The sequence below is a fragment of the Nicotiana tabacum genome, chromosome 18 (genome assembly GCF_000715075.1).
Source record: "Nicotiana tabacum cultivar K326 chromosome 18, ASM71507v2, whole genome shotgun sequence".
Classification (NCBI taxonomy): Eukaryota; Viridiplantae; Streptophyta; class Magnoliopsida; order Solanales; family Solanaceae; genus Nicotiana; species Nicotiana tabacum.
Genome location: NC_134097.1, coordinates 119,653,056 through 119,680,137, shown reverse-complemented (window position 1 = coordinate 119,680,137; position 27,082 = coordinate 119,653,056). Strand labels below are relative to the sequence as shown.

The window sequence follows — 27,082 nt, the reverse complement described above, 5'->3', positions numbered from 1 at the left end:
CGCTCAATTGGTGCAGCCCAGTACAACTACCTTAACTACAGAAATCCATATTTCAGTCCACAAAATGTAACTAACATCTACTGCACAATAAACAAATCACAGAAAAACTTTCAGAATGACAGAACTATCGAACATGCAAATCCCCAGTTAATGAGGAACACAAGTTCTCATACTACCGAACAGTCTGTACGAGATGATAGCTAACACAGTCCAATTGCAGTTCAAATTATACAACAGCTCTGTTCGAATCTAGTTCATATGATTACAAAACTAATTTTGTTCCACACAATTGAACTAGAGTCTAAGTTCGAATCATAGACAACGAATCAATAAAAAACGACAGAAGACATTTGGTCAATTTCCATTGATTTTTATGTTTCAATCATGTGAAGCTACAGTCAGAGTCTCGAGCCGTGTACCTGAAAAATGGAATTTTAATAGAGGCAAAGATCAACAGCAGTAGTACAATAGCAAACCAAGAGGCAATCAAACAGTAGAAGATGCACAGCCCAGGAACTTGAATCACAGCACAGAAAGAGTTTAAAACCAAACGAAGATGAGAATTTAACCACAAATCACTCGAATGCACCCAAATTTACTTGAGATTGAACTTCAAATGCCCTAGGACTTCACTGTTTTTGAATGCCTTTTAGCTCTTCCCCCCTTCTCTCAGCTTCTCATCCCCTTTTTCATATCAGAATCCCCCATATTTATACTCAACTCTTGAACCCCATCTCAGCCTGTTTTCACATTTAGATCATTAAGAAATGTATTTCTTCCATCATATTCCCTGACAGCCACTACTAAGTGTCTAAGTATCATGTGTCTTGAACCAAAGGCATGGGTAGCTTATAATATTTCATTAATCCTCATGCTATTATGTTTTGTTCCCCACTAATACCTAATAATTCATTAGTTTAATGGTACTTTAATATTTTACTGACAGCCCACTTAAACTAGCCAATTTCTGAACTTTTCAATCCCCAAAATACCCTCCTAAAGCCCCTGGAATCACTATCCTACCCAATCCCTTTCACTCTGCATTGAAACCTCCAACTATAACCTCAAACCTACTCATTAACTAAATTGAATCCAACTAACTACCACAGCTATAACCAATTCAAATCAGTTAATAATCCAATCAACAATTCAAACTAGAACTCAGGTCAGATCAAATAGCATAAAGACTAATGAATGTGAACAAAATCCTATTGAACTACCATGGGCAAATTTCAGACCATGATTGGCACAGATACAGGGGGATGACTAACTAAGTTCCCAGTTCTAAATCAAACAAGATGCATGAAATACTGTCACACACTAGATGGGCACAACTGCATTTATAATGTAAAATGACGAATAACAAAACAAACAAGGAATCAGACATCACAGAAATGAAGCAATTCGAACCAATATTCATGGTTCTAAATTAGCCTTAAACACAAAAACGTAAGGACCCTGAGGATATACTGAATGGAACCCTACGGCTGAAAACAAAACAAACGACACCAAACAACTTGACGAGAACTACTAAAATACAGGCATGAATGGATTAATCGACGAAACTGTTTAAAACACATGTTAATCAACAGAAGGAAACTAGACCAAGAAAAGGTTAGAAAGAGGAGGGGAATTAATTGGCAAACGTAGCAAGGAAAACTAATTAGGCAACAACAAACAATAATTAGAGAAGAAAAAGGAAAAGAGGAAAAATACCTTAAAAATCAGAAACCCAAATGAACTCCGTTCTCACTGACACTTCGTCTTGAAATTTTGAAACCAAAACGGACCTTAATCGAGTGTTCTAGACTGAGAACACTCGACTAAAGTCGGTTAAGACCTCAAACCTTTAACCTCGTACACAACCTGAAGCTGGTTCCTCTAGGGTTTGCCTTCGATTTGAAATTCGAAAGGCTTTGACAAGATTTGGACAGAACTTGGGTGAGATTTGGGACGGGGTTAGCTAGGTGGTTCAGTGGTGTGACTTCGGGGTTAATTAGATGAACTAGGGTTCTGGTCCGATTTTCGAACTGATATTCGAAACAAACGGCTGGGATTCGAGGGTGACAGTTAGAGGGGTTAGTTTGGGGAGGTCGAGGGGAAGTTGTGGTGTAAATTTGGGGCTGTTTGGATGAACTAGGGTTAGGGGCCAGTTCTTCGATGAACTCGGGGATGATTCGAGGGCGATGGGGTGGGTATTCGGAAAGAGGATGGTAAGGGGGTTCCATGGTGTAATTTTGGGGCTGTTTGGGCGGAGGACGGTGATTGAAGGCGGCGGACATGTTTGGTCTCTGAAGCTCAGAGACGAAGATGTGAGGGGGGGTCTGGCTGAGGGGGCATGGGGGTAAGGAATCAAGGTTATATACGGGGGGGGGGGGGGGGGGGGGGGGGGGGGGGGGGGTTTAATCCTGGCCGTTGGATCAAGCCCAACCAACGGCCTGGATCAATTCATTTAACAGACACGGCGTCGTTTGGTTTAGTGTTGGGGCGGGGTCGATCCGGGTGCAAGTGGGTCGGGCCAGGGAATGGGTAAGGGCGGAGTGATCTGGACCGTTGATCTAGTGAGATCAACGGCTCAGACTGAGAGTGGCAAAAACGACGTCGTTTGGACAGTCGTGTAGCCTAATTGGACCGGGTAAACAGGGTATTTGGACTGGGTTGCAAAGGGGTTATTTTGGTTTGGGCCTGGTCTACTTAATTCAAAACTGGCCCAGTCCGACTTTCTCTTTATTTCTTCATTTTCTTCTATTTCCTTTTTAATTCCTAATTACCAACTAAAAAATCCTAATTATAAATTGACAATCACATGAAATTAAACATCAAATAAAGATAAAATCACACAATTCGGACACTAAATGCAAAGTACATATTTTTTTAGTGATTTTTCCATTTTTGTAAAACAAACCTGTTTAATTAATTCTTAATTGTGATATTAAACCCTAAATGCACAGGCAACACATTTTTTTTTGTATTTTTCTTAACTAAAGTAAAAATAAACATGCACAGACAACAACACAAAACTATTTTATTTTGAATTTTTGTGGGAGTAGTTCTTGTAGGGCAAAAATCACGCGCTCACAGCTGCCCCTCTTTGTCCGGAAACATGAAGAGTTTCCGTGCAAAGATAAAGTGAGCGGATACTAGCGATTTTTGCCCGTTAGGCTACTCCATGTGAAGCATTTTCTGAAAGATTTGACCGAACCTCTACTTCGAAGGTTTCCTACATATCCCTGGCTAAAAGGGAATCAGGTTCATGTAGTTCGGGAAGTTTTGGTAGCTGGGACTACCCTGGAGCTGTGGATTTACTGTTACTGTTGTTGCTGCTGCTGCCGCTACTTACTGACCTCCTTATTACACCATGCTAAAAGAAAATAAGAAGCTAGACTAAACTATAGTCTATGAATTACAAAATCTTATCTAGATCTTCAGACTTGCTCTTGTGTCTCTTGTTGCTTTGATGTCTTGCTGACTGGTGTTTCCTCTGATGTTTCTTTCTTTCTGTCTTGACTCGTAGTCTTCTCTTGATTGTCGAATTTGAACTGCTTATTTCCTTCTTGTGAGCTTCGAATTATTTTTCCTTCGAAGCTTGAACTGCCTTCTTCTGACCAGTGTTGCCTTCCTTCCAACTTCTGAACTTTAATTTATGCTGGGGATTTTTTGTTGTAACCCTCCGCTTTACTGACTTCAAACTTCAATGTATTCCTCTGTTATACGGGCGTGCTCCTGATTTCCATAACAACTTAGAAAATAAAATGTCATTCCTCTCTTCAGGCGGGCTCCTGACCTCAACCAACAACTTAGAAATATAACGCCATTCCTCTCTTCAGGCGGGCTCCTGACCTCAACAACAACTTCAAAAATAAAGCGCCATTCCTTTCTTCAGGCGGGCTACTGACTTCAACAACAACTTCGAAAATAAAGCGACATTCCTTTCTTCAGGCGGGCTACTGACTTCAACAACAACTTCAAAAATAAAGCGTCATTCCTTTCTTCAGGCGGGCTCCTGACCTCAACAACAACTTTGAAAAATAAATTGCCATTCCTTTCTTCAGGCGGGCTCCTGACCTCAACAACAACTTCAAAAATAAAGCGCCATTCCTTTCTTCAGGCGGGCTCCTGACCTCAACAACTTCGAAAAAATAAAATGACATTCCTTTCTTCAGGCGGGCTACTGACTTCAACAACAACTTCGAAAAAATAAAACGCCATTCCTTTCTTCATGCGGGCTACTGACTTCAACAACAACTTCGAAAATAAAGCGCCATTCCTTTCTTCAAGCGAGCTACTGACTTCAACAACAACTTCGAAAATAAAGCGCCATTCCTTTCTTCAGGCGGGCTCCTGACCTCAACAACAACTCCGAAAAATAAATCGCCATTCCTTTCTTCAGGCGGGCTCCTGACCTCGACAACAACTTCGAAAAAATAAAACGCCATTCCTTTCTTCAGGCGGGCTACTGACTTCAACACCAACTTCGAAAAATAAAGCGCCATTCCTTTCTCCAGGCGGGCTACTGACTTCAACAACAACTTCGAAATAAAGCGCCATTGTTTCCCCTTACCTCCTGAACCATTTTCCTTCTAACTTGAATTATCTTTCTTCAAAACTACTTCCCTCAAAACTTGTATTGTCTTCATTCTTCAAAACTACTTCCCTCAAAACTAGTGTCTCACTTCTCTGCGAACGGCTGGGGATAACACTTTTTCAAAGATATGTTATCTTACTCCTTCAAAGACTACTTCCCTTAAGACTGATGTTTCATTCCTCTGCAAACCGTTTCCTTTTGCAAAACTGGTCTTCCTCTTTTTCTTTTTTCTCTTAAAAAATTTCTTTCTCTATTTATATTTTTCCTTCGAAGACCTTTTTTTTTCTTCTTCCTTCGAAGACTACCTCCCTTAAAACTTGTGTTATCTTCCTCCCGAAAACTGCTGGGGATACCGCTTTTCACCAAACTTGTGTTAGACTTCCCGAAAATTTTCGAAATGAACGAAAATTTTCTGCCCCAGTTTGACAATCTTTCTTGTGGCGCATCTTTCCGTCATCAGTAACATTCCCTGTCCCTGCTTCAAATCAAAAGAAAATTTGGTCAGTTTAAAACGTGGTGGTTAGTTGTGATACTCCTGCTGGGGATGTTATCACCCATTTTCCCATCTATGCGTTCTCTGACCATTTTGAAGCTTGGCTGATACCTTCCAACCTTCTTGACGATTCCTTATTCACAAACCTCTTAACCATTTTCCCAGTCTCCTTATCTGACCTCATGTATTTTCATGACAGCTGATTTCACTTGAAGATCTTGCATGTTCATTGATTAACCACTTCCTGTATCGTTTGCGTTACTGAAATACCTTTTTCCGGTGCAGACTCAATATCTTCTTTTGCGGTACTGTCCGTGAACTAGAATTTTCCCATCCTTTGGGTCTCCTATGAATTTCCCAATTATGTCCATTGCTTTCCGCGTTGTTCTTTCTTGATTTTCCGCTGGCCTTGGCCTTATAACCCTCGATTTCTGTTGGGGATATCCTTCTTAACACTGGTCCATCCTTTTTGTCAATCTCATAATCGAATATACCCTCGGTTCAATCCCCATGTCCCTCTTTTTGTTGTACTATCCCTGAATTGATATGGTCCAATCTTGGGTATTTTGTGCGAACCTCAAAGCATGTTGACTATTACCGGCTCATTGCGCTTGTTCTTTCCTGACTTATACCACTTTGATGTACTAGTCAGATCTCGTTTTGCATAATTGGAAAGCTGATGGCAAATTTTGAAATCATTTCTCACTTGTTCTGACCAAAGAGACTCAAGAAGAAGAAATGACAAAGGTAAAAGGAACGAAGTAAAAGACAAAAGAAAGAGATGACTCCTAACAAGAAAACTACAAAGTAAAACCTATCAGATGTGGATACCAACTCTATTGGCCATGACATGCCCACGTGGCCTATCCCCCGTCGTTAATCGCCTTTCACCATCTTCGTCTGGTGTTTTTGTATTTGATTCTCAATCTTTATTCGACTTGTAGTGCCCGAAGGGTTTTCACTATCAAGCCTCTCTCATTTTGATTTTTCTCTCAACTTATAGCCGCCTCAAGGTGCCCGTGAAGGTTTTCACCGATAAGACTCTCTCATTCTATTACTTTTCTGTCGGGGATTACAGTGTTATTCTCGACTTCCATTTGTATGACTTGGCATCTTTTGAAGACTGGTCAAAAGGTCTTTCTTTGGACCGTAACGTGGGGTTTTGGATAGGGCTAGAAAGAAAGGGTATTAGCGGCTCAAAACGAATCAATTTGGGTTCAAAATTTACAACCTTCGAAACCATATTTCTTTACATCAAACATAACTTCTGCCCCAGTTTCTTGCTTGGGGATTTTTTATTTTTTTTTGTTACATTATGACCGAGCCGTGAAGCGCCTACGTATCCTCTTTGAGGAATCAAGTCAAACGTAGTTCCCAATTCCTTTTTTGTTTTCCTTTCCACTTATTTATTATTTTCTTTTCTTTTTCTTTTTCTTTCTCTTTTGCTCATTTCTCCTTTCTCTTTTCTCTTTTGTTGTTTTGTTGTTTCTGTTGTTTTCTTTTCCTTTTTCTTTTTCTTTATCTTCCATGCTTGTGTTTTCTAATCTTTGCTACTGATTCTGAACGAGGGGTATAAAATAAAACCAATAAGGCTCAAAGGGTTAACGAAGGATAAAGTGTTTAGATAGAAGAATAAAATGCCTTCGTCATTCCAATCTTCAAAACATGCCAAGCACAAACAACGCAATTAAACATTCGCCACATCTTCTGATTGTGCCGGACTTGATAACCATATCCACACATTCGCCTTTTCATTTGTTATTTTTAAAGCGCCGTTGGGAAATACTCTCACTTTCGTTACCATGAACGACCCCCTTGTCAATATGGCTAACTTGCTTTTATGGTTTTTCTTTATGTTTTACTTGCCCCAGTTTCATGTGGCTCGGGCTTCAAATGATCTCAAGCTGTTCTTATTTCCCTTAAGTGTCCCGATCATCTCCCAATGGCTTTATAATTAACTTTTAAGATTAGGCCTAAACTGTGTGCGCATGTCATGTTACTAGAATCGGCGTTGAACAAAGACAAAACAAAGGGATAAAAAGAACTAAACAAAGAAGATGACTGGATGTAACAAAAGACCGGAATTTGCATTAGATAAGTGGTGAAACGATTCGTATGACGAAACAAGCAAAACAACTGGGGTACAACCTTGGAACAAACCTAAAACAATCCTAGACAACACTAAACAAACCACTAGGACAACATGGAAGGATAAGAGGGTTTGACACAAGACAATGTCTTGATTACAACCCTGTAAATAACCCGGACAACAGAAATGATAACAAAATGAACCACCAAAACTCCTCCTTGACCAACCAAGAAAGGAGCGTCTTTCCACTTGCCAAGCTCGGCATCTTAGCCACTGAATTCGGCATCAACATTACTGGGACCTCCACCAACTTCCGTCTCATTGTTCTTAACAAATTGCTTTTGGGTTCCCTTTGCGGGCTCGTTCTTAAGAGCAACCTCTGATAGCACTGAAAACTTTGCAACGCGCGGACCTCCGAGGATCTCAGAAGAATTCTCATATTCCTTTTCAAAACAAGTCATATTCAACATATGCATCTCATTACGAATAGGCGATGGACTTTGGCCAGTGCTTGTTGCATCTGGATTTTGCACGACACTGTCACTTGCATCAATAAGCTTCTGAATTGCTTTCTTCAGCTTCCAACACTTCTCTGTGTCATGTCCCGGGGCATCTGAGCAATATGCGCACCTTCGAGAAAAATCAAACTTCTTTGATAGAGGGTTTGGCATTTTTATATGAATCGGCTTCAACATGTCCAATTGCTTCAACTTTTGGAACAAACCGGCATATGATCCTCCAATAGGGGTGAAAGCCTTTTCTTTTTTCAGCAACCTCTCATTCTTAAATACTTGATTGGGCCGGAAACCTGATCCAAAGGGCTTTTGGTAGGCTTGTGGGGGTGGATAGGCATTTTGTGGAGCTGGGTACTGGGAAAGTGAAGCATGTTTTTGGGAGTCCCGTGGAGAGAAGTAGCGTTGGGGAGGGGAGTAGCTTTGGGAGAATATAGTTGGATGACAAGTGATGGAGCTACTCGGGTGGCTGGGAAAGCTGTCATAAGTGGGTAGATATGGAGAGTATGGGGGATCATCCGTTATTGTGTTAGGTGCTTGGGTAAGGATAGAGTTCAAGAAGCTAGGCGGTGGCGGGGGTGGTGCTTTCCCAGTCATCCATGCCTGATACATGTCTGCCACATGCTGTCTCAACATTCATACCTCTTCTACCAACCCGTAGTCCTGTTCAACCAACTGCTTTCGGGCATCGGTACCAACCCGCTCAGTTCTGTTTCTCTCTGCCATTGTCTTTTGCCTTTGTGTTGCATGGAAGCGTTACTTTAGAATCACAACCAACCACCTTTCTGATTATTGAAAGAGCACAAAATGGTAGCAACCTGTTAGCGTTAGGGTTTTCAACAGATAAGAAAACACACATTAAGGATGCAATGCAACTAGGCAATTAACCCTCTCTATCATGCATTTGCTTCAGTCACGTGCGTCATTCTGGCTTCTTGTAATTGTGCTCCCTTTTTCTTTTTCTCCTTTTTTTTCCTTTTTTTTTCTTTCTATTTTTTCTTTTTAATGATGGTCGAATCTTATGTGGATTGCCTACGTATTACGTCCACACATGAATCAGAACGTTGCGTAGTTCTGACCACAAGTGCGAAAAAACAAAGACACCATTTTTGGATTTTCAATCTTTATTAGAAAAACGATCTATTACAAGGCAAAACACTTTTTGAAAGGAAACTGACGGACTTGACACAGACTACAGACTTTATGCAAAAGGGAAATTACAAACTTCAACGAACAACACACTCTGAAGACAAAGAACATACAGACTTCAAACTGTGAATGTCTCAGAGTTTTTAATTTTGGGCGCCCGCGGGGCGTCGTTCGGCCTCGCCGCGGGTTTTGGTGCAAGGCCCCTCTACAGATCTTTTAAATCTTCCATGACCTGGTGGATGTGAATTAGTATTGAAGCAAAGAAGGCGGTACGGGACATATCCTCACAAGCTAGACACTTTATGGTGATGTAGTGCCCGTTATCGTCGATTCTTCCCTTGATTCTGTCCCTTTCCATAGGCAATCACTACATGTGTTGATTCTGCATCCCTCGCACTTGAGCGTTGTAAAAGAGTTGATCTTGAAACTCATCCATCTATTTCTCCATCCGGGCCATCAGATCATAGCAGCGCTTTCTATCTGTTCCGGCATCTCGGGCTTGTCTAAAGATCCGCTCTTTGAGAGTGGATATTATTTTTCTCAATATAGCAATGTTCCCTCCATAGTCCCTCTTTATTTTCCACGTATGCTTTGCTTGCGCTTATGTACCCCTCGAAGAAATCTGCCTCGTCTTTACAAGCTGTGGGGGCTTGGTACATCTTGGATACCATTATGGGCAAATGTGCTTTTATTGCTGGTAATCAGAGTTTTGACGACTCCTGCCAGCGTTAAATCAATATTTCTGTTTTTTCGGGGAAACACCACCATGCCCCCAGAATGCTACCATGAAGGCGAACCGCCTATGTTCATCCCATTTTGTCCGATTTCCTTTGCTGCCAACCCCACTATTTGGATCGTTGAACCCTCTTATACGCTCATGAACTGCAGAGTAGAAAAACTTTATCCGACTCAGCGTACGAGACCCCCTTGCTTATCTTCAGTAGATCCATGAACTGGCACGTATTGACGGCTCTTGGAGGAACCAGATATTTGTGCCTTAGCCCCTCAGTAATGTCCATATAACCTGCTACCTCTTCTAAGGTTGGGGTGCGTATAAAATCTGAGAAGTGGAATACATTGTGGGTCGTGTTCCAAAAATGTAACCAAAACCTTTATGATATCCCCCTAGGATTAGTCTTCAACCACCCAGTGAGGCCTCCTAAGTATAGCTTGACCGTGTCGCGCTCTGATTCGCCCAAGTCATCCCACCATATGTGCAACTCCAAAGGGATCTTGTTCACTATTGTTACGTGTAAATTCTGATTTGTGCTCATTCTGCACATTTATTAGGGTGTTTAAAATTTAAGACTTATTTGACTAAGCATATTTAATGTAAAATGAATCTCTAAAATGAGAACTACAGCTAAACCATTTAACTACACATGCATTATACATGCTTAGTGAAATATTATGAGGACCAAAATTAAAAATTACCAATAATCTAGGGACTAAAAGTGCAATTATCCATATAGTCATGAATGTAAAAATGAATTGATGGGTGTGTGGAAAATGTAGGTGGCAGTATATCCAGGAAATGTGTTGGCACTTCACATGTCAAAACCACAGGGCTACAAATACAAAAGTGGGCAATACATGTTTGTCAACTGTGCTGCAGAAAATAAAATTAACACACATTTTTCAAAAATAAAATAAAGACCCGATTTCGCAAATACGGCCTTTCAGCACTTCGAATTTTTTTTAAGGCTTTGTTGGCTCACTGATGAAAGCCTTGCAAAAAATGACCACAGGTGGCTATTCTTGCAAAAACGGCCTTCCGGCGCCCTTTTTAAGGACATTCGGCTATTTCTGACAAGAATGACATTACTCTAACTATTTTTCAAACAAAAGTAAATTCGGTTCTTTTGGCTATTTTTGCAAAAGGGGAGGTTGGACCCGATGAGGGTTGCCTACGTATCTCACATCCGGTGAGAATCAAACCGGCATAGTTCGGGTAGATAAAACAAACTTCTTTTGAAAACAAGACTCTTTTCAATGAAAAACCATTTTTCATAAACAAAACCCTTTTTTTTCATTTTCTCAAAAATTTGACAGAGTTTCGACGCTATTTGGACATTGATTTTTTTTTTCAAAACAGGCGATTAACTACCTCTATCTCTCTTTCCTCAAAGTATTCAAAAGCCGGTCAGCATGCAAGTCCGAAGCAAACAAATGCATAAGTAGAAGCAAGCAAGATGCATCAGGATGGTCGTTTTCATTTTTGGTACACCTGTCCTAGACAGACCCAACCCCTGTGTTGAGCCTCCAAAGTCAAATGCGCGTGATGCAAACAAACGTTCTTACTAGGGATCCGACATGAAGCTGAGTTATTCTAGGTTCATAACCTGGGTATTTGTTCTAGACTGTGTACCCGAGCGGACAACTCGAGTCGAGGAGTGGGCTACGTACCGGTAACCAAAAGGTCATCCGGCTTAGTAACTTGTTTGGCCTCTTTCTTATTTCAGGTATTGACACTAATAGAATAGGGAGCCTCGATCAGCAAGCTCATCCCCGGAGGTAACAAGAGAAGGGTTTCGGCACAGTTTATATACAGTTCAGATAATATCAAAGCGGTAAAACAGCATTTAGCACCTTAGGCCCAAACATGTAAAAATCAGATAATAAACAAAGCCAAATATAATAATTCATCTAAGCTCGAATTCTTGAACCCTGAACCATAGATTCTGGGTTTTGGTCCCCAGTAGAGTCGCCAGAGCTGTCACACCTCCTTTTTCACCCGCGCCCCCGCAAAGGCGGCGCAGAGGGAGTTTTTCCAATTAAAGGACAATCAAAACGAGATTTATTATTTAATTCAGAGTCTCCACTTGGGAGATTTATGGTGTCCCAAGTCACCGGTTGAATCTCAAATCGAGGAAAAGATTGACTCTGTATTACAGTCTGCGAACCAGAAATCCGGATAAGGAATTCTGTTAATCCGAGAGAAGGTGTTAGGCATTCCCGAGTTCCGTGGTTCTAGCACGGTCGCTCAACTGTCATATTCGGCTTAATTATCTGATTTTATACAATTATGAACCTATGTGCAAATTTTAATTTTTAACCGCTTTTATCATTATCATTATTATTTAACAGAGATTTGCAACGTTGTGAAAACATATCTCGAACCACGTCACATCAATGTACCCGTGGTTATCGACACATTTCGACTCCGTTGAGATTTGGATTTGGGTCACATAAATGTGCACCCGGGTTTAAGAAAGTAAATTATTAAAGGTGCGCCTAAAGCGACTAACGCGTTGTTATTTTGGTCGAGGCCGTGAAATTCACTAAACGACCCGTCCTGAATTCTAAATGTTTTATTTTACCCCTTTATCGAGGGCCCCACAATTTATTCGTTTATTTGGCGAGGCTCGTCTCCTCTATTATTTGTTTTAAATGGAAAATCCTAAAGTAACTATGATTTCTATTTTTGTTGATCTCTAGTAAAAAAAAAGGTCCTAATCGATTTGTTACGGGGTTGGTGCAGACTAATTGGTTATGATGAACCAAAGCCAAACATCGGGCTTCGAAACTGGCCATCCGTATATCTCAACCTAGGCCCAAGCGCATACAGTCATAAAACGGGACCTGGGCTGCTTGTTTATCCATCTGGAGACTACACCTCTTATGGAAAAGAAATGGTTAAGCCCACGTGACTAAGCCAAACACGGTAGTTCAAATTTGAGCAAATGACCAGTTAACAATTGTTCTAATGCATTATTCAGATGTTGTTGATCAGATTAACACCTTAATAGCTAAGGAAAACTTATCAAGTTTAATGGACAAATCCGATAGACGTGCACATTCTGATGTTTACTAACATTATTGTACTAACTTGAAAATACTACTTCAAACCGATATATCAATAGATGCTTAAGGTAATTAATAATATGAGGTTACGGTTAACTAAGTGGCTGATTGATATAACTACTACAAGCTTTAGCTTTAGGTGAAGGTGCATTAACCTATATTCATATCAACAACCAGATTACCTATGACCAATTCAAATAATTTGCTCAATTGGTGCAGCCCAGTACAACTACCTTAACTACAGAAATCCATATTTCAGTCCACAAAATGTAACTAACATCTACTGCACAATAAACGAATCACAGAAAAACTTTCAGAATGACAGAACTATCGAACATGCAAATCCCCAGTTAATGAGGAACACAAGTCCTTATACTACCTAACAGTCTGTACGAGATGATAGCTAACACAGTCCAATTGCAGTTCAAATTATACAACAGCTCTGTTCGAATCTAGTTCATATGATTACAAAACTAATTTTGTTCCACACAATTGAACTAGAGTCTAAGTTCGAATCATAGACAACGAATCAATAAAAAACGACAGAAGACATTTGGTCAATTTCCATTGATTTTTATGTTTCAATCATGTGAAGCTACAGTCAGAGTCTCGAGCCGTGTACCTGAAAAATGGAATTTTAATAGAGGCAAAGATCAACAGCAGTAGTACAATAGCAAACCAAGAGGCAATCAAACAGTAGAAGATGCACAACCCAGGAACTTGAATCACAGCACAGAAAGAGTTTGAAACCAAACGAAGATGAGAATTTAACCACAAATCACTCGAATGCACCCAAATTTACTTGAGATTGAACTTCAAATGCCCTAGGACTTCACTGTTTTTGAATGCCTTTTAGCTCTTCCCCCCTTCTCTCAGCTTCTCCTCCCTTTTCATATCAGAATCCCCCATATTTATACCCAACTCTTGAACCCCATCTCAGCCTGTTTTCACATTTAGATCATTAAGAAATGTATTTCTTCCATCATATTCCCTGACAGCCACTACTAAGTGTCTAAGTTCATTATTTAATTCAAAGGTGTATGGGTAGTACATACTTTAATTACATTCCCATTAGGCCTCCCCATGCTATTATGTTTTGTTCCCCACTAATACTAAACAATTCATTAGTTTAATGGTACTTTAATATTTTACTGACAACCCACTTAAACTAGCCAATTTCTGAACTTTTCAATCCCCAAAATACCCTTCTAAAGCCCCTGGAATCACTATCCTACCCAATCCCTTTCACTCTACATTGAAACCTTCAACTATAACCTATTCAAACCTACCAATTAACTAAACTGAATCCAACTAACTACCATAGCTATAACCAATTCAAATCAGTTAATAATCCAATCAGCAATTCAAACTAGAACTTAGGTCAGATCAAATAGCATAAAGACTAATGCATGGGAACAAAATCCTATTGAACTACCAATTAGACCATGATTGGCACAAATACAGGGGGATGACTAACTAAGTTCCCAGTTCTAAATCAAACAAGATGCATGAAATACTGTCACAAACAAGGAATCAGACATCATAGAAATGAAGCAATTCAAACTAATATTCATGGTTCTAAATTAGCCTTAAACACAAAAACGTAAGGACCCTGAGGATATACTGAATGGAACCCTACGGCTGAAAACAAAACAAACGACACCAAACAACTTGACGAGAACTACTAAAATACAGGCATGAATGGATTAATCGACGAAACTGTTTAAAATACATGTTAATCAACAGAAGGAAACTAGACCAAGAAAAGGTTCGAAAGAGGAGGGGAATTAATTGGCAAACATAGAAAGGAAAACTAATTAGGCAACAACAAACAATAATCAGAGAAGAAGAAGGAAAAGAGGAGAAATACCTCAAAAATCAGAAACCCAAATGAACTCCGTTCTCACTGACACTGCGTCTTGAAATTTTGAAACCAAAACGGACCTTAATCGAGTGTTCTAGATTGAGAACACTCAACTAAAGTCGGTTAAGACCTCAAAGCTTTAACCTCGTACACAACCTGAAGCTGGTTCCTCTAGGGTTTGCCTTCAATTTGAAATTCGAAAGGCTTTGACAAGATTTGGACAGAACCTGGGTGAGATTTGGGACGGGGTTAGTTAGGTGGTTCAGTGGTGTGACTTCGGGGTTAATTAGATGAACTAGGGTTTTGTTCTGATTTTCGAACTGATATTCGAAACAAACAGCTGGGATTCGAGGGTGACGGTTAGAGGGGTTAGTTTGGGGAGGTCGAGGGGAAGCTGTGGTGTAAATTTGGGGTTGTTTGGATGAACTAGGGTTAGGGGCCAGTTCTTCGATGAACTCGAGGATGATTCAAGGGCGATGGGGTGGGGATTCGGAAAGAGGATGGTGAGGGGGTTCCATGGTGTAATTTTGGGGCTGTTTGGACCACCGGAACCGCCGTGAGGCAATTTCCGGTCGGCGGAGGACGGTAGTTGAAGGTGGCGGACATGTTTGGTCTCTGAAGCTCAGAGACAAAGGTGAAAGGGGGGTTGGTTGGTTTAGGGGGCGTGGGGGTAAGGAATCAAGGTTATATACGGGGGGGGGGGGTGTTTTAATCCTGGCCATTGGATCAAGCCCGACCAACAGCCTGGATCAATTCATTTAACAGACACGACGTCGTTTGGTTTAGTGTTGGGGCGGGGTCGATCCGGGTGCAAATGGGTCGGGTCAGGGAATTGGTAAGGGCTGAGTGATCTGGACCGTTGATCCAGTGAGATCAACGGCCCAGACTGAGAGTGGCAAAAACGACATCGTTTGGACGGTCGTGTAGCCTAATTGGATCGGGTAAACAGGGTATTTGGACTGGGTTGCAAAGGGGTTATTTTGGTTTGGTCCTGGTCTACTTAATTCAAAACTGGCCCAGTCCGACTTTCTCTTTATTTCTTCCTTTTCTTCTATTTCCTTTTTAATTCCTAATTACCAACTAAAAAATCCTAATTATAAATTGACAATCACATGAAATTAAACATCAAATAAAGATAAAATCACACAATTCGGACATTAAATGCAAAGTACATATTTTTTGGTGATTTTTCCATTTTTGTAAAACAAACCTGTTTAATTAATTCCTAATTGTGATATTAAACCCTAAATGCACAGGCAACACATTTTTTTTTGTATTTTTCTTAACTAAAGTAAAAATAAACATGCATAGACAACAACACAAAACCATTTTATTTTGAATTTTTGTGGGAGTAGTTCTTATAGGACAAAAATCACGTGCTCACAGCTATCACAGATGAGGACTTATTGAAAAAAATATTTTCTACTTTTCACGCTTCAAATGTGGTGCTACAACAACAATACCGTGAAAAAGGTTTTAAGAAATATTCTGAGTTAATCACATGCCTACTTGTGGCTGAGCAGAATAATACTCTATTAATGAAAAATCATGAAGCTCGTCCCACCGGGTCAGTTCCATTTCCGGAAGTGAATGTTGTAGCAACATACAATAAGTTTGAAAGAAAACAAAATAATTACCGTATTCGTGGACATGGTCGTAAACGTGGACGTGGCAGGGGGCGAAACAATTACCATCATTATGGTGGAAATAAATTGGAGAACAATAAAGGTTCTCAAATTAATCATTCAAAAGGTAAAGCTAGTATGTGTCACCGATGTGGTATGAGAGGTCATTGGGCATGCATTTGTCGTACGCCAGAACATTTTGTCAAACTTTATCAAGCTTCCCTCAAGAAAAAAGAAAATAATGTGGAGGCACACTTGACCTTTCAAAATAATGATGATGAAGCAGGTCCCTCAAATAAATATGATTCTAAGGCCCATCTTGCATATAAAGATGATGATTTTGAAGGCCTAACAAATATTACTCATTTAGAAGTTGGAGACTTCTTTGAGGATATTGACTGAAGAACAAATCATCTTACTGGGGAATGAAGCTATAAAAGTTGTTATTTTTATGTTTGCAACTAGTTTATTTTTCTTGAGTGTATTTTCCTAAAGCATCATGTGTTGCTAGTTTCTACATTCCTAATGTATTTCTTAATTATTTTTTTTCGCTTGTCTTTCATATTTCTTATGATGTATTATTTGTTTTTTTATGAAGAATATGAAAATTCCCCAGTCTTCAGTTGGACTCAAGATTAATAAAGATGATATATGTCTTCTGGATAGTGCTACAACACACACTATTTTAAAAGATAAGAGAAATTTCTCTTATTTGGTAATGAAAGAAGCAAATGTTAATACAATATCCGGTAGTACAAGATTAATTGAAGGTTCTGGAAGAGCCAATTTATTATTACCAGGAGGAATAAATTTGGCTATTGATGAAGCACTATATTGTAGTAAATCTCAAAGAAACTTATTAAGTTTCAAAGATATTCGCCAAAATGGCTATCATATTGAGACTACAAACGATGAAAAGGTTGAATATCTTTATATTAATACAATAATGTCCGGTAAGAAATATGTGCTTGAAATGTTACCTGCTCTTTCCTCCGGCTTATACTACATAAGTATTAGCAGGATTGAAACACATGCCGTAGTAAGCGAGAAGTTTACTAATCAAGATAATTTTATTATTTGGCATGACCGGTTGGGCCATCCTGGTTCTAATATGATGCGTAAAATAATTGAGAATTCACATGGACATGCAATGATGAATCAGAAGATTCTTTAATTTAAGGAATTCTCTTGTGATGCGTGTTCTCAAGGAAAATTAATGATTAGACCACCAACTATTAAAGTTAGGATGGAATCCCCTGCATTTCTGGAACGTATACAGGGTGATATATGTGGGCCCATTCACCCTCCATGTGGACTATTCAAATATTATATGGTTTTGGTAGATGCATCTACAAGATGGTCACATGTGTGCTTACTATCAACTCGCAATATGACATTTGCGAGATTGTTGGCTCAAATAATAAAGCTAAGAGCACAATTTCCAGATTATGCAATTAAGACAATTCGTCTTGATAATGCCGGTGAGTTTACATCCCAAGCCTTTAATGATTATTGTATTTCAACTGGGATAACAATTGAGCATCCGGTTGCTCATGTTCATACACAAAATGGTCTAGTAGAATCATTGATCAAACGCCTCCAATTAATTGCTAGACCAATGCTTATGAGAACAAAACTTCCCATTTCAGTGTGGGGTCATGCTATTTTGCACGCAGCAGCACTTGTGCGGATAAGGCCCACAAGTTATCATAAAGTCTCCCCATTGCAATTGGCTTTTGGTCAGGAGCCAAATATTTCCCATCTTAGGATCTTTGGTTGTGCGATATATGTTCCAATTGCTCCACCACAACGCACAAAGATGGGTCCTCAAAGAAGGTTGGGGATATATGTTGGATATGAATCTCCTTCTATTATAAAATATCTAGAGCCGATGACTGGAGATTTATTTACGACAAGATTTTCTGATTGCCATTTTAATGAATCAGTATATCCAACATTAGGGGGAGAAAATAAGCAGCTGAAAAAGAAGATAGATTGAAATGCATTATCACTGTCTCATTTAGATCCTCGAATAAATCAATGTGAACAAGAGGTTCAAAAGATTATCCATTTACAAAATATTGCAAATCAATTGCCAGATGCATTCACTAACCTACCAAGGGTGACTAAGTCACATATTCCAGCTGTTAATGCTCCAATTCGAGTTGATATCCCGACAGAACAATTAATTAAAACAAATGAGTCTAAGCCATGCTTGAAACGTGGTAGACCAATCGGTTCTAAAGATAAAAATCTTCGAAGAAGAAAAGGAGCAAGTGATCAAAGTGAACATAACACAGAGGTAGTGGCTCAAGAAGAGCCCCAAGACGTAACAAATTATAAGACCTTAGGGGAGGTCCAGGTACCTAAAAATAATGAAAATGAAGAGATATCAATAAGTTACGTCTCAACAGGGAAAAGATGGAACCGAAATAATATTGTTATCGATAACATTTTTGCTTATAATGTTGCTGTTGAAATAATGCAACAAGATGAGGATCTTGAACCAAAATCTGTCAATGAATGTAGACAGAGAAATGATTGGCCAAAATGGAAAGACGCTATCCAGGCAGAGTTAACTTCACTTGGAAAACGTGAAGTCTTCGGACCCATAGTTCGAACACCTGAAGGCATAAAGCCAGTAGGGTATAAATGGGTTTTTGTGCGAAAACGAAATGATAAAAATGAAGTCGTTAGATATAAAGCACGACTTGTGGCACAAGGGTTTTCCCAAAGGCCTGGAATTGATTATATGGAGACATATTCTCCTGTAGTAGATGCTATCACCTTCAAGTATCTCATCAATATGGCAGTACAAGAAAAACTTGATATGCATCTAATGGATGTTGTTACAGCCTATTTGTATGGATCATTAGACAACGAAATTTTTATGAAAGTACCTGAGGGATTTAAAGTGCCAGAAGCATATAAAATTTTCGAGAAACTTGTTCAATAAAGCTTCAGAAATCTTTATACGAATTGAAACAATCAGGACGTATGTGGTACAATCGCCTGAGTGAATACCTGTTGAAAGAAGGGTACAAGAATGATCCAATTTGTCCCTGTGTCTTTATAAAAAGGTCTGGATCTGAATTTGTTATAATCGCCGTGTATGTTGATGATTTAAATATCATTGGAACTCCTGGGGAGCTTCAAAAAACAGTAGACTATTTGAAGAAAGAATTTGAAATGAAAGATCTTGGAAAGACAAAATTTTGTCTTGGTTTACAAATTGAGTATATGAAAGATGGAATATTTGTCCATTAATCGACATATACCGAAAAGATTTTAAAGCGATTCTATATGGATAAAGCACATCCATTGAGTACCCCGATGGTTGTGAGATCACTTGATATAAAGAAAGATCCATTTCGACCTCATGAAAATGATGAAGAGCTTCTTGGTGCCGAAGTACCATATCTTAGTGCAATTGGGGCATTAATGTATCTTGCCAATAATTTCCGACCAGATATAGCTTTCTCAGTAAGCTTATTAGCAAGATTTAGTACTTCGCCAACACAAAGACACTGGAATGGTATTAAACATATATTCAGATACCTCCAAGGGACCATTGATATGGGTTTATTTTATTCAAATGAATCCAAGCCATCATTGATTGGTTATGCAGATGCATGATAATTGTCTGATCCACACAAAGGTCGATCTCAGACAGGCTATTTATTTACAAGTGGAGGTACAGCCATGTCATGGCGTTCGACAAAACAAACTATGGTTGCTACTTCTTCAAATCATGCAGAGATAATAGTCATTCACGAAGCAAGTCGAGAATACGTTTGGTTAAGATTTATAACTCAACACATTCAACAAACATGTGGTCTTTCTTCGAAAGAGAATATTCCAACAATATTGTATGAAGACAATGCTGCATGCATAGCTCAATTGAAAGGAGGATATATCAAAGGAGATAGAACAAAACACATTTAACCGAAATTCTTTTTCACTCATGATCTTCAGAAGAATGGTGAAATAGATGTACAACAAGTTCGTTCAAGTGATAATTTGGCTGATCTGTTCACTAAGGCATTACCAACATCAATATTTGAAAAGCTGATATATAAGATTGGAATGCATCGTCTTCGAGACATTAAGTGATTTTTCATCAGGGGGAGTAACTACACGCTGCACTCTTTTCCTTAACCAAGGTTTTGTCCCACTGGATTTTCCTGGTAAGGTTTTTAATGAGGCAGCAAGCAATGCATATTATAAATAACTATGTACATCCCAATATTTTTTTTGTAAGTTTTTAATGAGGCACATTATCTTACATGGACATCCAAGGGGGAGTGTTATGAATAGTTTGTACTTTGGATACTACTTTGAATACTACATTGGATACTACATTGGATGCTATATTCGATGCCCATGTTGTGAATAACTTAAAGATTAAATTTTATATTTTATGTCCATCATCTTTACTTTTTATGTCTATAAAAGGCCATGTAATTGCAATGAAAAATTATACCAAAGTGAAAGAAGAAAACACTTCTCCATTCTCTCTATCTCTTCTTGTTTACATTTTACTGTATTGCTTTTATTTTATAACAATGTTGATATTATTATCTGGAAACTAATAATGCAATATTTTTATGCAGTGTATAGTAATATAAGAATTGTCATGTAAACATTGCTTATTAAGGATTTTAATCGTTAAGAGTATTATTTATGCATTGCTAGTACATGTTTCTTCATCTCCAATTTTATCTTGCATAATTTGAATCATAAATTTTGCCTATATTAGAAATGCATAGTTTAAATTTTTATGCGAACGCTAATTATGTAGAGTTTTATAGCAGTAATTATAAAGAGTATAAAATAGACAACCGAAAATGAAAGAGTGAATATTATGGAGCTTAAATGAAATTTCTAAAGGTAAGTTCAAGTCGAAAATATACCAGTTTTATATCATAAATTAAGTGTTGCACTAGTTATGATAAATTTATACTAGCATTATATGACATTCTTGTGGTATAAAATAAGCGATAGACGTTGGTATGAGTTATTTAACTATAAAATCATGTCATTCGAGGTAGAGTTGGAAGGTCACACAAATAAATATTCTGACATAAATTTATTTTGTGCCAAATAAGACTAACCATATAAATTGAAATAGTGTTTACCTAATTTTTAAATATCTATATTTTGCTTCAAAAATGAAAAACATTACTTTAGTATCCGAATTAAGAGAAAATTTAAGTACTTTGACCCTTGCACTTGGAGACTCGAGTATCTTCATTCTTTTTCTAAACTGAAATTGTAAAAATTACTAGTAGTATAACAGTTGGCCCGCTTGTGCCCAAGGCTCTGCTTTTCTTTGGCTTGTACACCGCACCTGTCGACTGTTGGAGTCCTCTATCTGTAACAATTATCAATTTTGTAAGAAATATTTCTTCATTTCTCCTTCTTCTTGCGAAGCTTTCTCATGGCTGTAGCTTAAATATATGTGTATGCACAGGCTTAGGCTGAGAGCGAACAACGATATCCAATTGGTCTGATAAAAAAAGAAGATTTTTATGGGTCTGAATCTAGAATAAACATCTTAGCTTAAAGTTTTAATCTTTGAGGATTTGGATCCTGATTGATACATCCACGTTAGCTGTTCGACAAAATGTTTGCCTCAGAAAGGTTTTTGTGAAAGTTTTATCTAGTCTTAGGATGATTTGGTGATGCCTCTGAACCGGGATCAATACAAAACATAACAGAAATCGAGTTTGGGATTTCTCCTCATTTCTTGGAATTTACAGTTTATTTATTCTCGAGTTTAGTGAGACTTTCCTCATTTCGTGGAATTTTCAGTTTTGTTTATTCTTGAGTTTCGTTAGACTTTCAGCATTTTTAGGTTACTCAAAGGCAAAGCGCATGTATTTATGTTGGCTATTTTGTATGGGTGTTTGGATTTCTATTTTGCTGCTCTTATGCTGTATCGAAATTGAGCTCTATGCTGTGCTGCAAATTAATTGTATTTCTAGGGTGGGGATATCTCCAATTAATGTTTGAGTACTGCACACATTGTTAGCTTTTCAGAATGTAATAGCTCAATTCATACCACATTCGGATGCTGGGTATGTCTGCTCTCACTCCTTAGTAAGATAAAGAAAAGTAAGAGTTTGTTGAATCACAATCATTTCCTCAAAAAAAAAAAAAAAGAAAAAAAAGAAGAACAAAAGGTTGATAATTGAGGTTACTCCAGTATAGCTGATTCTTACTAGATTAGGATTGAATAGTTGTTATTGTTGTTGGTTTGTTATTGTTGAAAGTCGTTCTCGTATAACTTTCAAAACATTGACTGAGAAATTAATACTCCTAACTTTTTTTGTATCGATGTCCTTATCACCCTCTCTTTAAAAAGTGGTCTCCTAAACGTACTGTCCATCGATTTTACCACCCTCTTTCTAAAAGGTAAGTAAATTTAAGGGATTGATTTATAAGTTCAACTCATATTACTAGTTAGACAAAGAAAAACAATGAGAAATTGTAAGTGTAACTTTTGAATCAAGTAAAGGAACAATTAAATGAAAAACTGGAGGAAGCTATAAATATAATTAGCTTTTGCCTTTTCCTTTTCCTTGCGCACATCCGGTACTTCTGGTTTTCTAATTTTGCACCAGCCACATTGAGTTGTCTTTTTAAACAATTTCTTAAGATCTGTTTCTTTATTACTCCATTTTCGCGTGAACTCTCTCATCGCTGTATGAGTATCATGTGAATGTAAAAGATGTGCAAATGCTTACTCGACGGTATTAAAAAGAGAGAAAATTTACTAGGTATGAAGTGAGGACATTCATCTCGGAAAGTTTAGTCTTTGATGAATATGCAGAGAAAATATCAAATTCTCCATATGTGTGTTCGAAAAAATATTCAGAGAGGAAGATTGTGCTCTTCTTCTGTAGGAAGATTTACTTAGCATTAGGAAAAACATATCTCTTTAATGATACTCTGGGTCTGGGGCTTTTCTGAGTATAAGCCCCTCTCCTATTGGAGCTAAAGTAGTAAAGCTAGTAATAAAAAATCCTGGTGTTTCAAAGAAATCAAATCCTGGGTTACTGAGTTTCTCGATACTTTTTAACATTTTAGGTTACTCGAGCATGATTCATCAAGCTTAGGCTAGTTATCCTCTCTTGTATGTAGGTGTTTGAATCTCTACTGTTCATTGTTGTTACCATTATTCGTTGATGTCTCTTTTCATTGTTTCCCTAATGGTGTAATTTCATGTTGTCACCAGTTCACTAAGTGGTCTTGTTTGCACGGTGCATACTGCAAACACAATGCTTCTGGAGTGCCATTGCACGTCACTAAAATACAATGAAGTGGCTAGCAAGGCTACAAGAATTTAGGCGATACAAAGCTTTATGATAACACCCAATTTTTCCAAATTGGCGGTTCGATCTATGATTTATCATTCATGGACGTTGATAAGATCCATCAGTATTTACTAAGTAAAGAAGTAAGAGCTTGTTGACCAGAGAAAAATGAGACTGCTTTCCCACCAGTTCAGCTCCAAGGATCTCTTGTCTATGGTCATGTGTTCTTCCACTTGGCTGTCCAAGGCGGAGCCACTGTCTGCCCGGTACAATTTTAAATGCCATTATCATACACGACAGCCAGAGCAAGATAGAAAACAAATACAAACAGATGAACAAAAACAGAACAAGAAACAGGGACCTTCTATTGGCTCTCCAGCTCGAATCCAGAAACTTATCGCTTCCCAATCAGATCCACTCCTTGCTAAAGAAATATTTGATTTAGCCTCTCGAGAACCTGATTTCCGGCATTCCTGTGCCACTTTCCACACCCTCATCCTCAAGCTTGGCCGTTCCCACCAGTTCTCCCTCATGCAGTCCGTTCTCTCTTCCCTCAAGTCACAGCAATATTCCGTCTCCCCATCTCTTTTTTCACACATCATCCAAATCTATGGTGATGCTGGCTTACCTGACAAAGCCCTTAAAACTTTCTATACTATCCTAGAATTCAATATGAAGCCCCTTCCTAAACATCTCAACCTCATTCTTGAAATACTCGTTTCTCACCGAAACTTTCTTCGACCTGCATTTGATCTCTTCAAATCTGCACATAAATATGGCGTTTTGGCCAACACCACATCTTACAACATTCTAATGCGAGCGTTCTGTTTGAATGACGATTTAAGTATTGCCTACTCGCTGTTTAATCAAATGTTTAAGAGGGACATTGCTCCTGATGTAGAGTCATATAGGATTCTGATGCAGGGTTTGTGCCGAAAAAGTCAAGTGAATAAAGCTGTTGACTTGCTGGAGGACATGCTGAATAAAGGGTTTGTTCCTGATGCTTTAAGTTACAGCACTCTATTGAACAGCTTGTGTCGGAAGAAGAAACTTAAGGAGGCTTACAAGATTCTTTGCAGAATGAAAGTAAAGGGTTGCAATCCAGACATTGTACATTACAATACAGTTATTCTGGGGTTCTGCCGAGAAGGCCGCGCTGCTGATGCCTGTAAGGTCCTTGAGGACATGCCATCAAATGGGTGTCTTCCCAATTTGGTCTCTTATCGGACATTAGTCGGGGGTCTAAGCGATCAGGGAATGTACGATGAGGCGAAGAATTACATGGAGGAAATGATGTCAAAAGGCTTCTCTCCACATTTTTCTGTGGTTCATGCGGTTGTGAAAGGTTTCTGTAACATAGGTAAGCTTGAGGAAGCTTGTGGAGTAGTGGGGGATATTTTGAGCCACGGCGAAGCCCTACATACAGAAACATGGGGAGAAATCGTATCCAGGATCTCCGAATGGGATGATGCTGAAATTGGGAATATCTTGGAGGAAATTATTAGAGCTGAAATAAAACCTGAAACGAGAATAGTGGAGGTTGGTGCTAGGTTGGGCGAATACTTGATGAACAGAATAAAAAGTAAATCAAGAAAGGGTTGATCATTTCACAGGACAAGAATTGGTCCTGAGTAGCTGCTCAAACCTGCTATATGCATGGAAAAGTGTTTACTTTGGAAGATAGCAAATGCACATGAAACCTGCTGTGGTTAATTCGAATGCACAGCAGGTTTCAGATAGGGAATTCGAATTTATCTTGCTAACTCGTCTGGCCTGTTCATTGACGTATTTGATTTCGCAAGGTGGGTTGTCCTCTCTCATGTTCTAATCGACTTTGTGGGCATATAGAATCATACTTTCTGTGTTTTCTTTAATAAGTTCTATACTTGGAGAAGCCAATTCTTTTGAGTAGTAAAGTCAAGCATATCTGCCATTATTGATTAATTTTTATTTCCATCGTACCTTTCTCAGTTTTGCAGAACTCTTTACAAGGGGTGAGTCCTGTGAGAGTTGTTGGTGCAATAACTTGTCAAATCATGTTGAATTTCTCAATTTTATTCCTAAGAAAGAATGGAGCAACATTGAAGAGGCAGAAATGCAAAGACATGGTGTAAATTTACTAATGTCGTCTTCAATGTCAAGATAAGTGGGGTTTAGTGTCATCCGATATTAATTTAGGTAGGGATTCAGAAATAATGACAGGTTTTGCTGACTATGACTTAACTGTTTTAGGGACTTTTAGAGGACAAATGCCTCGGTTATTTAATTATCTGATCTATGTTTATTTTCTATCTGTATCAATGGGTTGATCAGAAGTGGAAATATGGTTAGAGTTCTTATTCTTTCATTATTGTAAAATTTCCAATTATTTCTTAAGCAGTGTTGAATGAGGCATTGGTCCACAAGTAAATGGTTGGTCCACAAGTAAATGGTAAAAATTGCACGGGGCGCCCTATTTGGTCGCCCCTATTTAACCTATACCCATTTTTTTAAAAACTTTTAACCTGTACTCACTTTTTAAACAACTTCAGCTCCCTTTCTCCTCCTCCTTCTCCTCCTTCATTTTCTTTTTTCTTCCTCTACAACGATGACTTCAACATTGCTCTCTTTGATTAATGAAGCTAAAGCAAATATACTGAGGACTTCCAGTTGGATTATTATAACATTAAAAACCAGTTTTCTCATTGTCTGGAAACACAACTCCGTCATCCATTGCTGGAAATTTATTTGATACCGTAAATGTTTCTGCTCCAGCCTTTAACAGTAAGTTTCAAATTCATTCTTTCCCATGCACATGGAGTTTGTTCTTCTTTTTCTTTTCTCTTTTCTTTAGGATGTCATATATTCAGAAAAAAATAATATCTTCTGCAAAAAACTTAATAAATAAATAATTTTACTGGCTTGTTCAGACGCCCCAGATTCGACGTTATCTGCCTTGGCATCATGGTTTTGCGGATTGATCAATCGAAAAGCATCAATTACCACTTTCCTTTTAACACTCTGAATTGGATCCGATTACATAAAATTTGGGTGAGTTATCAAAAACTAGAACATCTTGATAGTGGGATTCCTCAGTTATAAAGACAAAAACTTCAGCTCTAGAGCTGAAGTTTCCCAGTTACAACACAAAAACTTCAGCTCTAGAGCTGAACTCCAGGCCCGGCTACTAGAATGCTGAAGTTTTGCGTGATTGTCTTTACTACTTCAGCCCTGTATGCTGAAATTATGCGAAAAAGCGGGTACGTTTGTAATTTTTTTTGCAAAGCTGACACAAGTTAAAATATAACACAAAAAGCGGATATAGATGCAAATGCCCCAAGTAAATGTAATCCAACGCAAAGAGAGGAAGTTTTCTTTGCCGTTTGCATGACGTTCTCTACTGTAGTACTTAAATACAAACTGTACATTTAGAAATGTTAATGGTTGAATGAAGTTTGTGATGTTGATTCTGATCATGAACGATAAGTATTAAGGATCAAAGTGAGGTACAAGTTGAGTATGAGATTATTATTTTGTATTTCATACAACTATGTAAGGATGATTCTTGTCTCCTGTAATTGAGTTTTGCTGATCCTCTTATCTTACCCTTGTTTGGGCCTTTCATTTAAGAAAAATTTACACATTTACTTTTCTCACGCAATA

General features: G+C 38.4%; 1 protein-coding gene across 2 annotated transcripts; it reads left to right on the top strand.

Annotated features, from left to right (window-relative positions):
• Positions 1 to 21,332: 21,332 nt before the first annotated feature.
• Positions 21,333 to 25,762, top strand: LOC107769287 (uncharacterized). Of its 2 annotated transcripts, XR_001644358.2 has the most exons (3): positions 21,333 to 21,515; positions 23,362 to 25,242; positions 25,412 to 25,762. XR_001644358.2 is itself a non-coding variant. In XM_016588493.2 (2 exons), the coding sequence occupies exon 2, from the start codon at positions 23,609 to 23,611 to the stop codon at positions 25,040 to 25,042; it is 1,434 nt and encodes a 477-aa protein (XP_016443979.1). In that variant the 5' UTR covers positions 21,333 to 21,515; positions 23,362 to 23,608; the 3' UTR covers positions 25,043 to 25,762. The 2 variants fall into 2 exon arrangements, 1 of the variants encoding a protein (XP_016443979.1); XM_016588493.2 differs by having other exon boundaries at positions 23,362 to 25,762.
• Positions 25,763 to 27,082: the final 1,320 nt, after the last annotated feature.